The 14,252-nt window shown below is 39.5% G+C and overlaps 1 protein-coding gene across 1 annotated transcript in view; it reads left to right on the top strand.

Annotated features, from left to right (window-relative positions):
* Positions 1 to 10,484, top strand: part of SWT1 (SWT1 RNA endoribonuclease homolog (S. cerevisiae)) — a 127,472-nt gene extending 116,988 nt beyond the window's left edge. Inside the window, 1 exon segment of the mRNA XM_006872708.1 lies at positions 10,355 to 10,484. Within this exon segment, the coding sequence (XP_006872770.1) occupies positions 10,355 to 10,484 (130 nt within the window).
* Positions 10,485 to 14,252: the final 3,768 nt, after the last annotated feature.

Below are 14,252 nucleotides of genomic sequence, written 5' to 3'. Positions count from 1 at the left end.
TTGCATCTAGTACCTGTTTGATCTAGTTAAGATGACTAGTTGACCAGAACTCAATCCTAGGAAGATAAATAGGTTTGCTGCTGTGAACAAGTGCAATTTGACAAACTTGACTTGCTACTGCTTGCAGTTGTTCAGAATTCCAACCAAAATTAAAGGATTCTTCATATAAAGGAACAAGCTTGTTTCCTCAGTATACTGGGTTGATGTTGTTGTTAGGTGCCGTTGAGTCAGTACCGACCCATAGCGACCTTATGCACAGCTTAACAAAACAGACATTGCCTGTCAAAAAATGGAGCAGCTATAAAGGCATGAAGTGTTTGGCTTACAAGCTTTCATGAATATGCTTAGTTTCAGATTGAAGGGGTAAAATAGAATCCCCACTGAATAGCTTCTCTATTTTCCAGCTGGATCTGGTGGAAAGGGCTATGGGATGACAGTGATAGGATTTTATGACTCAATTGTGAGTAATTGTGAGTGTTCCAAATGTAATGTAGAAGATGTGTAACTAAAAGGGGGAAGTAGTTAATCTTTTAAGAACAGACGATTGCAGGACCACCAAGAAGGAAGAACTTGAGAGGAGGGTGAGCTCCCTATCTAGAAAAGCTGCTACAGCAGAGGTGGTGGCATGGAGAGACAGAGTAACTGCAGTCTCTAGGCTCTTGGACTGAGAAAGGCTGTGTGCCTGTGGTCAGGAGGCTGGCTGGTAGAATGTGCCCTTTGAAAGACATTTCATTGAATATATCTTTTTTTTATATAAGTATAAATAAAATATTTTGCTTTGTTCATTTGTGAACTGTAAGCTATAAATTGGGAGCTCCAGGGAAGAAGCAGGATAACTGGTGTCAGGATAACTGATGTTGCATGGAGGGGATTGTTGCCATTGAGATAAAACAAAATGTATAATTTGTTGAATGCCTATAAACCTTCACCCAATTCAAAATAAAAACTTTAAAAAACAAATCTTCACACTAGACCAATGAATAACATCATGATACATGGAAGAGAGACTGAACTTGTCAAAAACTTCATTTTGCCGACAAAGTCAGATTGTATTGAATTTGGTAAATAGATTGCAAAAGACCTCTTTAAAGTGTTCAAGGGCAAAGATGTGAGTTTAAGGACAAAGCTGTGCTTTACCAAAGCCATGACATTTTCAGTTACCTCATAAGCATGTGAAAGTTAGCCAGTGTATAAAGAAGTCTATAGAAAATTCATATATTTGAATTACAGTGTTGGCAAAGAATATTGAAAGTACCATGGACTGCCAGAAGAATAAACAAATCTTAGAAGTATAGCCATCTGCTGGTGTTACTTCTTCTCTGGACAGGGTCCTGCACTCTGTTCTTCTCCTTTGATGGTCCCAGGGTCCTCCGCTCCTAGACTACAGGATCAACCACTCATCTCCTTTTGTCTCCCTTTACATTCGCAACACTCACAATTAGTCCTTATGGCAATTATTCACTATTGAACCACAAGAGTCTTATTATCCCCATCTCCTTGACCAGTCCTGTCCAGACAGGTTGGAAACCACTCAGTGGCAATTCTACCTTCCCCCGCACCCTCTGGAACTAGGCTTCCTTTTGAAAGCTTGTAAGTCAGTCATTTTGTGCCTTTGTAACCTCCCCCACCCCCCATTTTGTGTAGTCAGTGACTAAGTTGCCCATCCATTACATCCCTGTATACCGAGGGGGGTGGGAATGACCCTCGCTGTAAAGATTTGTTCTCTCTTTTGAGCCACTACATCCATAAGTGTAGGTCAAGTTCATCAAACTGTAGTGGATTACTCTTTTTTACCCTCTTCTTTCTTCCTCTACTCGAGTTCTGATCATCCAGCTATTGAAGCCAGGTCAAATGGGTACTATCTGCAAGTATGGGTGTTCTTGTGTATCTTCCCTCACTTCATATCAGCTGGACACTTCACTCTCCACTCTAGTCCTCTATGGCCATGTCCCTGGGCCCAGAAGTCCCCAGGTCTTGCCATACTGCTGGCCAACCAGGTCTCAGTCCAGGTTGACAGGAGTCTATTGAACTTAGCTCACAACTTCATTGCTGTTTTTCCCCCACTTCCCTTACTGGTTGGTAGACCAGCATGGTCACCATCAAGACCATATGCCTGCTCATCATGCATTCTCCTTGATTCTCAGTCTTGGAAGGGGGTTTGCCCTGAGGGGACCCTACCACTTGCATTGATGGCACCCTGGTGAACAACTTACTTGTTCTTATAGTAGTCAATCAGACCGCCATTATTTTTTATTTTTCTTGCTGGTCTTTCCTTCAAGAAGTATCTTCTATTCTAGCCACTCTATGCTGGTCTTCTTGGCCTTTCAAGTGGAAATTTCCCACTTCAGAAGATTCTGGATGGGGATCAGGATTTCACTTATGGTCTTAGGTAGTGCAAAGGTTCCTTAGGAAGCCTCCTACATTGGGCAAGTTCTAGTCCCGTTTTAGGTATTCCAATCAGTTATAGGCTAAAGACAGAGACATATAAGCTTTCTATGTTGATGTTTCTGGCTATTCCTTTCTCTCCCCCTCAAGTGTCTATTTTACAATTATTAGGCAAAGGAAACCAAGATTTAAATGACAGCCAAGCATCTTAACATTATTTCCCTCTTTTACCCATTTAAACCATGCCTCAATCCCTGTATCCCAGAGCCCTGTTGTTCCAAGGTTGAGCATACATCACTATTTACCTCTGTCCCACTTAGCCCATGCAAACCTGCCTAACTGTTCTCCCACCTACCTTGTTCTTCCATTCCCCTCCCACTTCTTGTGTATTGTCGTCCCTCCCCCAGCACTCAAAGTATCCTGTGTTTATTCCCTACCATGTGCTCCACCTTCCCCTCCCTCCCCTCGCCCCACCCCCTACACCCCAGTAACCAACAAATAGTTTTATTTTTTACTCTTGTAGTGTACGTACTATTTCTTAAGTTTTTACACTAATGGTCCTGTGCAGTATTTCTCCTTTTGTGGCTGACTAATTTCACTCAGCATACTGTCCTCAAGGTTCACCCATGTTATGCGATGGCTTGCAGCTTCCTTGTTATTCTTCAGGGTAGCATAATATTTCATTGTGTGCGTGTACCACTGTTTGTTTATCCATTCTTCCGTTGATGGGCATTTACGCTGTCTCCATCTTTTTGCTGTTGTATATGTCGTGCTGTTATGAACATTGGTGTGCATGTATCTACTCGTGTTATGGCTCATATTTCTTGTGGATAAATACCAAGTAGAGGAATTGCTGGATCATAAGGTATTTCTATTTCCAAGTTTCTGAGGAGGCACCATACTGTTTTCCAGAGTGGCTGGACCGTTTTGCAAACCCACCAGCAGTGTAGGAGGGTCCCAATCTCTCTGCATGCTCGCCAGCATTTATTGTCCTCTACTTTTTTGATCTTTGCTATTATTCCTGGTGTGAGATGATATCTCATTGTTGTTTTGATTTGCATCACTGTAATGGCTAGTATTCATGAACATTTCTTCATATGTTTGCTACCTGAATCTCCTCCTTGGTGAAGTGTCTGTTCATGTCCTGTGCCCATTTTTAAATTGAATTATTTGTCTTTTTATTGTAGAGGTGTTGTAGTTTCCTCTATGTTTTAGAAATTAGTCCCTTGTTTGATGTGTCGTTGCAAAAGCAAAAGGTTTTTTCCCATTCTGTGGGTTCCCTTTTTACTCTTCTGGTGAAGTCTTTTGATGCACATAAGTTTGTAATTTTTAGTATGTCCCAATCATCTATTTTGTCTACTTTTGTTTGTGTAATTTTCACAATGTTTGATAGTCTGTGTATGCCCTGAATTAGAGCCCTCATATTTGTGCTTATTTTTTCACTGATGGCGTTTATAATTCTGTGATTCACATTTAGGTCTTTTATCCATGCTGAGTTGGTTTTTGTATAAGGCGTGAGGTAAAGGTCTTGTTTCAATCTTTTGCATATCACTTTCCAGTTCTGCCTGCCAGCACCATCTGTTGAAGAGACTATCACCTCCCCATGCGATATACTTAAGCCCTTTGTCAAAAATCACTTGGCTGTATGTGGATTGGTTAATTTCTGGATTCTCGTTTCTGTTCCATTGATCTATGTACCTTTCATTGTACCAGTACCAAGCTGTTTTGACCACTGTAGCCATGTAATAAATTTTGAAATCAGGGAGTGAGAGGCATCCAACTTTATTCTTCTTTTTAAGCTGTGCTTTGCTTATCTTGGGTCTTTTTCCTTTCCATATAAAGTTTGTAATTGTTTTATCTTAATGTTATTTATTGATCCATTGGTGAGATTTTTTTTTTCTCTACAACCCATATTGAAGACTGTGGTCTTTGAGCTTCATCAGTAAGTATTTTAAGTCCTCATCACTTTCAGTAAGCAAGGTTGTATCATCTGCATATCTCAAGTTGCTAATGAGTCTTCCTCCAAACCTGATGTCAATTTTTTTTTTAATATAATCCAGCTTCTTCAATTACTTGCTCAGAATACAGATTAAATAAATATGGTGAAAGAGTGCAACCCTGGTGCACACCTTCCCTAATTTTAAACCACTGAGTGTTCTCTTGTTTTGTTCCGACGACTGTTTCTTGTTTATGTACAAGTTCCTCATGAGCACAATTAAGTTTTACTGAGTACTCATTTTCTGCAAGTTTGCCCATGATTCACAGTGTCCAAGCCTTTGCTTAGTCGATACAGCACAGGTAGACATGTTTCTGATTTTCTCTGCTTTTAGCCAAGATCCATCTGATGTCAGCAATGATATCCCCCATTCTATGTTCTCATCTGGATCCAGATTGAACCTCTGGCAATTCTCTCTTAGTGTTCTGTTGCAGCCATTTAAAAATTACCTTTAGCAAAACTTTACTTGCATGCGATATTAGTAATATTTCCTGATGGTTTTCTCATTCTAATGGGTCACTTTTCTTTGGAATGGCACAAATATGTATCTCTTCCAATCAGGTGACCAGGTTATTGTCTTCCAAATTTTTTGGCATGCATGCGGAGTGTCTCTAGCATTGCATCAGTTTGTTGAAAGATATCAATTTGTTGGAGCCTTGTTCTTTGCCTATGCCTTCAGTGCACCTTGGACTTTCTCCTTCAATACCATTAGCTCTTCATCTTATGCTGCTTCTTGAAATGGGAGAACATTGACTTCTCTTTTTGGTACAGTGACTCTGTGTATTCCTTCCATCTTCTTTTGATGCTTTCTGCATCATTAAACATTTTGCTCACAGAATTCTTCAATATTTCAAGTTGTGGCTTGCATTTTTTTTCTTCAGTTCCCTTAGCTTTAGAAATGCTGAGTATGTTATTCCTTTTTGGTTTTATAACATCAGGTCTTTGTACATTTCATTATAATATTTTACTTTGTTTTCTCTAGCTGCCCTTTGAAATTTTCTATTCATCTCTTTTACCTCTTCATTTATTCCATTTGCTTTAGCATTTCTACATTGGAGAGCAAGTTTCAGTCTCTTCTGACATTCATTTTAGTCTTTTCCCTCTTTTTTGTTTTTTTAAGGACTTGTGCTTTCTTCCTGTGTGATATTCTTCATGTCATCCCACAACTCTTCAGGCCTTCTGTTTTTAGTGTCTAATTCATCAAATCTGCTTATGAGGTAACCTCTGAATTCAGGTGGGATATATTTTCAATGTCATTATTTTGGCTCCAGTGGACTTGTTTTAATTTTCTTCAGGTTTAGCCTGAACTTGCATATGAGCAATTGATGGTCTGTTCTACAGTTTACTCCTGATCTTGTTTTAACTGAAGATACAGAGGTTTTCTACTGTCTCTTTCCACAGATGTAGTAAATTTGATTTCTGTATATTCTATCTGGTATGGTTTGTGTATAGTCATCTTTTTTGTTGTTTTAAAAGGTATTTGTAATAAACAAGTCATTGGTCTTACAAAATTTTATCATGCAATCTCCAGCATCATTCTGTCACCAACGACCATTCCTTCCTCATTTTTCCCAACCTTGGCATTCCAAACACCAGTAATTATCAGTACATATAGATTGCATGTTTGGTTCAATTTCAGACAGAAGAAATTGGTAGAATTCTTCAATTTTATCATCACTGGCTTTAGTGATTGTTGTATAAATTTGAATAATAGTTGTATTTACTAATCTTCCTTGTAGGTGTATGGTTATTATTTTATCACAGAGAGCATTGTCCTTCAAGACGGATCTTGAAATATTCTTTTTGATGATCAAAGGGACACCATTCCTGTTTAATTTGTCATTCTCAGCATAGTAAGCCATGTAGTTGTCAGAATCAAAGTGACCAGTTCATTTCAGCTCACTTCCAATTTTCCTGGATTCATGCTTCATGGATTCCATGTTCTGATTATTAATGGATGCTTAAAACTGTTTCTCCTCATTTTGAGTAGTTCCCCATCAGCAGATGAAGATCCCGAAAGCTTTATTCCATTCACGCCATCACAGTCAGCTCTACTTTGAGGGGGTAGCTCTTCCCCAGTTACACTTTAGTGCCTCCCAACCTCTGGGCCTCATTTTCTGGTACAATACCTAACAATATTCTACAGCTCTTCATCATGTTTCAATATTCAATATTCTGGTGCCATCTGAGAGTGATCCACTGCTGTTCATAAGGGTTTCAGTGATTAAATATTTGGAAGTAGTCCCTCTCACCTCTTGAAGCTCATCTGGAACCTGTCCACCTTGAGTTACCTTGCTGGTATTTAAAATACTGGCAACATAGCTTCCAGAATCACAGCAACACGCAAGCCATCACAGTATAACACACTGACAGACGAGTTCTTAGCCATAACCTCCGAGTGTTGAGACACTGGGTTTGTGGGCCAGAGACCATCGTCTTAAGGGACTTCTAGGTCAATTGGCATAACATTGTCCATAATGTTCCACATTCTCCTTTGGTGAGTAGTGACTGGCGTATTAAGACCTTAGCAGCAGCCATCAAAGTTACAGCTGTTGGTCTTTTTCCATTTGGAGCAGAGAAGAGTGAAAAAAACCAAAGACTCAAGGAAACAACTAGTTCAAAGAACTAATGAACCACAGCCTCCACTAATCTTAGACCAGAAGAATTAGATGGTGCCTGGTTCCCACTACTAACTTCTTTGATCAGGATCACAAAGGACTGAGTAGTAGAATTTAACAAGTAAACACCTTGTCTTTAAGGAATTTAAACTTTAAAAAGTGTTGAAAAATTTTATGAATTTGAGTTTATCCAATTAAGTCCTCTGTGGACCCAGGCAGGACTTTGCATGCATGTAGACATAAAACATTAACAAGAAATTGCAAGGCATCCTTGCACCTTGGTTATGCAAGTAATTTGTTTTTGCAATATTCCAGACAAACATTTCAGCATTTATCTTACTATTTGTGTTGAGGACAGCCAATTCTTTCCTTCTTTTCTTTTTTTTTTTTTAATGTTTTATTGTGAATTATGTGATAGTTTACATGGGAGAACATTAGTTTTACATTCGTTCTATCGTATATTGTTTCATTGCCATGGCAATTCTTTCTTATAGTAGATAGATTAGACTAGGCTTCATGATATAGATTAGTTGATTTACTTAATAGTTTCATTTATGTGACTGTAATGTGGGAAAACATCATTGTCATAGTACATAACTCTATTTTTTAAAGGAAATAATGACTCTTTCTCACCAGAAATAGAATTACAGAACTAGAAGCAATCTTCAGTCTTGACTTCTGTAGCAGAAAGGCTTAGGAGTTGTAGTCATTTCACTTGGAAAAGAATTCCAAACTCCAAACCAATACCCAGACTACTTCCATCGAGTCAATTCCATCTCCTAGCAACCTTGTATACTAAAGTAGAGGTGCTCCATACGGTTTCAGTGACTATAAGTCTTACAGAAGCAGTCTCATCTGTCTCCTGTGTAATGGATTGTAAAGTTGGATCCACCGATCTTGCAGTTAGCAGCCCAACACCTAAGCCACAGCACCCTTTGGCTCCTTAGGAACAAAGTGTTGTTGCTGTTGTGTGCATAGTATTGGTTCCAACTCATAACACTCCTGGATAGGGGTTTTGAGACCAGCTGGTATATTTGAACTCCCGACCTATGGTTACCAGTCCAGTGCTTATCTTATAGCACCACACCAGGGCCTTAGAAATATAATAACTGATACAAAAGAATTCCATTATCAGGAAAATAAGAGATAAAGACCTTTTGTTTTGCTTAATCTAAGCCAGATAGATGGTTGTTATAGGTCCAGTGTAAAAGAATAACTTCCTAGTAATTAAGGAATACCAACAAATGTAATGGGCTACCTCTCACAGTTGTGAGTGCCCCATCACCAAGAGAACAAAGCCAAGATGTCGTGACTCCCTGGAGATGCTCCAGAATGGCAGGCAGAGATATTAATGTACTTCCCACATTTAATACTCTGTTATTGTGCATATAACCAGTGGGAAATAGGAACTCAATAATTCCTATCATTATGATATAATAAAAGTAAGGTTGAGACAAACTCAGTGAAAAACACTTGGTATTTTCCTCAGTTGGTAGTGACAGAACTTGCTGCAGGAAACAAAACCTGGAGGAAATAATCTTTTGCCAGAATACTGACTCATGAATAGAGAAACCACACTCTACTAGTATGAAAGAGGAGACAGAGCTCAGCCCTTACAGGCAGACATAGATTCAGAAGTCTAGTTACTGGAGGAGGTTTTTGCACATGAGGAACAGATGGCCATAAACAGGAATAAGACCCTGCCCTTTTTGCTGGTGTTCATTTTTAAGTTTTCTTTTTTTCTTTTCTGGTAAAGCGAGCAAGGTTTAATGTACATAGGATATACAAGAGACAGCGGGACTGCATGTTCTCCAAAGTGGGACTACCTCCTCATTTTTAAGTTTTCAAGAAAACATTGCTATCTCTGCTATTTTTAGTCTCTTCGAAGGACCATCCAACAAGCATCTTCTGAGTAGTTGTGAGAATTGGCAGAAACAGAACATTAATTTCAGGCTCTTTAAATATAAGGAGCAGAATGATGGGAGCACAAGCCAAAAGTTAGGTTTTAATCACTGGTCTCAGAGAAACCACGCATCCTCAGGAAATGAGTTTGCACAAAATACGTTGTATTTACTTTTTGCTGTCACTGATGCCTCTAATCCTGAGTTCTGATTGCCTTATTTTTCCTTTGTGCCTTCCATCAAGGATGTCACTGTTTGGTGACAGTGAGGGGAAATAGTTAGTGGTCCTTTACAACACTGTGGAGATGCTTGGAATCATCTTAGAAGCCAAAGGAGAAATAATAATATAACTGTAATAATTAAAAATATCTGCCATTTGTTAAGCACCTAACATGCCATATACTGTACTGTTGTTGTTCAGTGTTGTCAAGTCAGTTCGGACTCATAGTGACCCTGTGGTTAGCAGTCCAGTGCTTATCTTACGTGCCATACTAGGACTCCATATATTGTGCTGTTGCAAAGTACCATCAAGTTGGTTCTGACTCAGCATTTCTGAAGAGCAACTGGTGAGTTTGAACCACTGACCTTGTGGTTCAAACCGACCTTAAGGTTTAGTGCATTAACCTAGATGCTGAGTATTCTTAGTGAACTTAACATAGACCATTTTCTAGTAGGTTCAATTGGATACCCATGAGGTTTGAACTTGACACTAGTTTTAATGGTCTGGACTCCTGGTGTGGCGCTGTGGGTTAATGCACTGGACTGCAAAGTTGGTTTGATCTGCAAGGTTGGCACTTAACAACAACAACAACAGCTCTAACTGATGACTTATAGGTACCACAATTTGTAGGCTCCCTGCTAGCTATTGAGAGGCCTGAAAGCTTCACCTTAGGTAGAATTGTGAAGTAGCCTTAACAAGGTTAGGCATTACTCCCTTCTTCCCTACCTCTGGTTTATGATTATCAGCTAATTTTTATGGCTAGGTAACTTATTCCAGCAACAAATTTTAATGAGCTGAAGTTCTGTCAACTTCCTGTCCCCTCTTGGGTTCCTGCCAACTTGGCTTCTTTAGCTCCCAAACACTGTAAGATAAAAAGGAATCATCTATTCCACAGTGTGTTGCTTACCTCTTAGATTAGAATAACAGCATCAGCCTATCTCTTCTTGGGAGAGTCCTTCAGAAAGTTGAGTAAGATTATTAGGTAGTTCAACCTGGCCCAGTAAACCAACATCTAATTTTAAGTATGTAGCTTTGCTGGTCAGCAGTAAGTCTGCCTATTTCTGAATCTAAGCATTTAACCAGGATCTTCAGCAGGAATTGGTGAAGTGTTCTCCCTCCCATGTTGTTTTAAAAGAATGTATTTCAAATTCCAGTGTTAGCCTGTTGTATAAAGATTTATTATTTATATGACCAACCATCTTGTAATGATTTTAACATTTCTTTTTTCCCCTAGGGAAAAGTTAACCATTGGATGCCTCCAATTAGTTCAAATGGAAAATTCCATGCAGCAGTGCATTGCATCTGTATATACAGAAGCCAAACACCGGGGATGGTGTGAAGATAAACTCAACTATAGAACCTAAGTGCTAATTGTAATCTAAAGGAACTGATTTTGTCTTCACAAAGATCAGAGTATTCAAACCCAAGAGAACTGTAAGAAATGTCTCTTAGGCACAACAATTTGATTGCCTCAGTGAGGCTTTAAAGAGGAACAAAAAATACTTAATGCTTCCATTATGGGATAAATTATGGCATCAGCTTTTTTGGAGTTGACAGTACCTCCCTACCTGTACTCTTGGTAATGAGCTAGTGTCATCTGAGGAAAGGATAGCCATCTTGCCATTATTTGGGAGGCATATGTTACTGTGGCATCGGAGCATTAGTGCCTCTTTCAACCCTAAATGTGGGCATGTGACCAGAGATACTCCTAAACCTTAAGGAGTTAGGACATGAATATACTTGCCACATCAAAAACTGAAATCTTCCTTGGGCTGTTTTTATGGTCAAAACACATGTCTTCCATGTAACCTGGTAAAATTACACTGTCCGTATGGTATACCCCCTCCAAGATAATGAACGTAGAACTTTGATTTCAGCTGTAACTGATTATAGCCTCCTTTTCTCGGGGTACATCACTTTCCAGGGCATTTCTAACATGGAGGTATAGGTAGATCCCTGTGCTGAGTTTCTCCCTTTATTGTGAAGCAGCATGAATTTACTGAATTAGGTGATAGTGATTGATGTTTGCCCCTGACTAAAACCAAGTGGTCGATTGACTTTAGTTCTATTAGAAGTCCTTACTTCATATATTACACTTTTCTTTATAGGTTAGATTAAATCCAAATTGGTATTCTATTATAAATGTTCATTTTTATATATTTTTAAGCAATAAATAATTTATTTTTAGTATGATTTTGCTTTTCATTTTTTAATTTTATTTTCAAATTATTTCTGAAATGAACACATTATGAATATACATGATTCTTTCCAATAAAAAAGAACTTAATTGGAATGCTCACTGTGGTTTTGTGCAGGACCTGCTAAGCTTTATGTTTCTCAAATTAGGAAACCGTGGCAGATACTTTCATGAATAGGCGCAAACAGCATTCAAGAATAGGAGCTTTTTGTTGAAAGGGGAAGTTCCAAGAGAGTGCTCTTTTTCCTTCTCTTCACTGAGGAGCTAAAAAAAGATCCCACCATCAAAGGAACTTTCTTCAGATGCTCATCCCTCAGCTGCTTCTGCTGTTATCACCTTCACATTCCCTCCATTACCTTTTTATTGTGGGTGATAGTGATTACGTGCTGTGGTAGCGACACTGTACAGGGTTTCTGAGGCTGTAAATCTTTACGGGAGCAGAAAACCTCATCTTTCTCCTGCGGAATAGTGGGTAGTTTCGAACTGCTAGCCTTGAGGTTAGCAGCCTAACTCATAAACCACTACACTACCAGAGCTCCTTTATTAAATGTTGGCTATGCTTTTTATAAGGAGCTCTGGTAGTGTAGTGGTTACGAGTCGGGCTGCCAACCTTAAGGTCAGAAGTTCGAAACTACCAGCTGTTCCGCGGGAGAAAGATGAGGCGTTCTGCTCCTGTAAAGATTTACAGCCTCGGAAACCCTGTGCAGGGTCACTGAGTCAGAGCCGACTCCACGGTACTTAACAACAACAACAATGCTTTTTATAATTTATTTTAGTTCCAGCACCTGCATACTTTCATACGTGTGAGTTTTAATTTTTTTTTTTTAAGTTTTTGTTGTAAATTGAGTGACAGTTTACATGGGAGAACAGTGGCTTTGCACTAATCGTTTCATTGCAATGATTACAATCTCTTCCTTACATCATTATTCAACAGTATTTGCTTCTATCCCTCTGTATTGTTAAGTTTTTTCAGGGACATACACAACTCAGGAATATATAGTCATTTAGACAACTAAAGGGCACATTCTGTAAGCCTACCTCCTGGCTGCCAGCACTTTGTCCCTCTCATTCCATGAGTCTAGAGTCTTCAGGTGCTCTCTCTTTCCATGCTCTGGTGTTGCTGCTTCTCTGGATAGGGTCCCACATTCCACTCCTCTCACCTTCCTCTGAAATTCAAGGTTCTAAGATTTTCATTTGGTCTCCTGTATTTTTGTTTTAAAAGGTATGTGTAGTGCATGTGCTTAGTCCACCATCTTGTCGGAAGTCGGAACTTCATGTTTGAAAATCTCCATTCTTCTTTATATGTAGCTATTAAATTTTGGTCAAGAGTTACCATAAGCACATCATGAACCAGAAGGGACTGGTGGAATGCCACAGGAGAGGAACAACTCACTATATCTGGGAGCATCCGGCCTATGAGCCATATGTTGTTGTTGTTAAGTGCTGTCAAGTGGATTCCGACCCATAGCGACCCTTTTATGGGTCCAAGGAGCAGCTGGTGAGCTTGAACCACCACCCTTGCAGTTGAAACGACTTTGCAGTCTGACGCATTAGCCCACAGCGCCACACTAGGACTCCGTAACCCATATAAGGCCCTCAAAATCATCTGAGGCCCTGTTAAGGCAGTCGCAGTTCCAGCCATCACATTAGGGGTGAGTTAATGAAATATTTGACCAAATATAGCAGGCTAGTTTTTAAGTTGATAATTTTGTTTGGCCTGCGAATTATGTTTTGAATTTTTGCAGAAAAAAGTTCACCCACCCCTGCTCTACATAATGCCCTTGGTCTTGCCCTAATGAGGAAATGGCAATCAACTTCATGAGAAACACCCCGGAGGATTATTCCAGTCATGTTACATAGGTATTTTTGCACCATTTTACACGAGCCTTTTCTAGCTTACTTTTATAAAACAGCATCCATTTTCCTCCCTAGGATCCATTTTCATATTGTATATGTGCCACACAAATATCAAGGGGACTAAGAAATCTGAAGATGGATTTCCTAGATTGTATGATCTTAGGGGCAATCAGGGTTAATTCAGGTTTATATTTATGATGTCTTGGTCAACATTCAGAGTCTAGATCCCATTGTTCATAATCCTGACTTTTGGCAAATACTTCAGCCTGTTCAGCTATGGAAGCCCTTTTTCACCTGGGAAGTTTTTACCTATTTTTCTTAGGAAATATGGTCTTGTGTGGCACTGTAGGATAAGCACTGGACTGCTGACCTCAGGTCAGCAGGTCAAATCCACTAGCTGCTCCTCAGAAACCCTATACAGAGTTGCTTTGAATCAGAACCAACTTGATGGCACTTGTTGTTGTTAAAATGTTGTGGAGTTGTTTTCAACTCATGGTGATGCTATATAGGGTTTCCAAGGCTTTAAATATTTTGTGGGAACAGAAAGCCTCATCTTTCTCCCTTGGAGTACTTGGTGGACTCAAACTGCTGACTTTGTAGTTTGCAGTCCAGTGCTCATCCTAGGGAGCCACTGTGTTCCCCATATATATGCAAATACATGTATATGTACCCTATACATGGGGTCCTGATGTGGCGCTGTAGGAAAAACAGCAGACTGCCAGTCATAAGGTCAACAGTTCAAATCCACCAACCACTCCTCTGAAACCCTATACAAGGTCACTATGAGTTGGAACCAACTCAGTGACACTCAACATTATACATACACTTCTGAAGGAACTCTGATGGTGTAGTGAGTTAAATGTTGGATTGCTAACTGCAAGATCAATGGTTCAAATCCACCAGCCACTCTGCAGGAAAAAGATGGGGCTTTCTATTCCCCTAAAGATTTATAGCCTTGGAAGCCCTAGGAAGCTGTTCTACTCTATCATATTGTTGTTGTTAGATTGTTGTTAGGTGTCATTGAGTCAGTACCGATTGATTCATAGCGACCTTATGCACAACAGAACAAAACACTGCC

This window comes from Chrysochloris asiatica, unplaced genomic scaffold, assembly GCF_000296735.1.
Source record: "Chrysochloris asiatica unplaced genomic scaffold, ChrAsi1.0 scaffold00210, whole genome shotgun sequence".
NCBI classification, from domain to species: domain Eukaryota; kingdom Metazoa; phylum Chordata; class Mammalia; order Afrosoricida; family Chrysochloridae; genus Chrysochloris; species Chrysochloris asiatica.
This window is presented reverse-complemented; position numbering and strand designations above follow the sequence as displayed.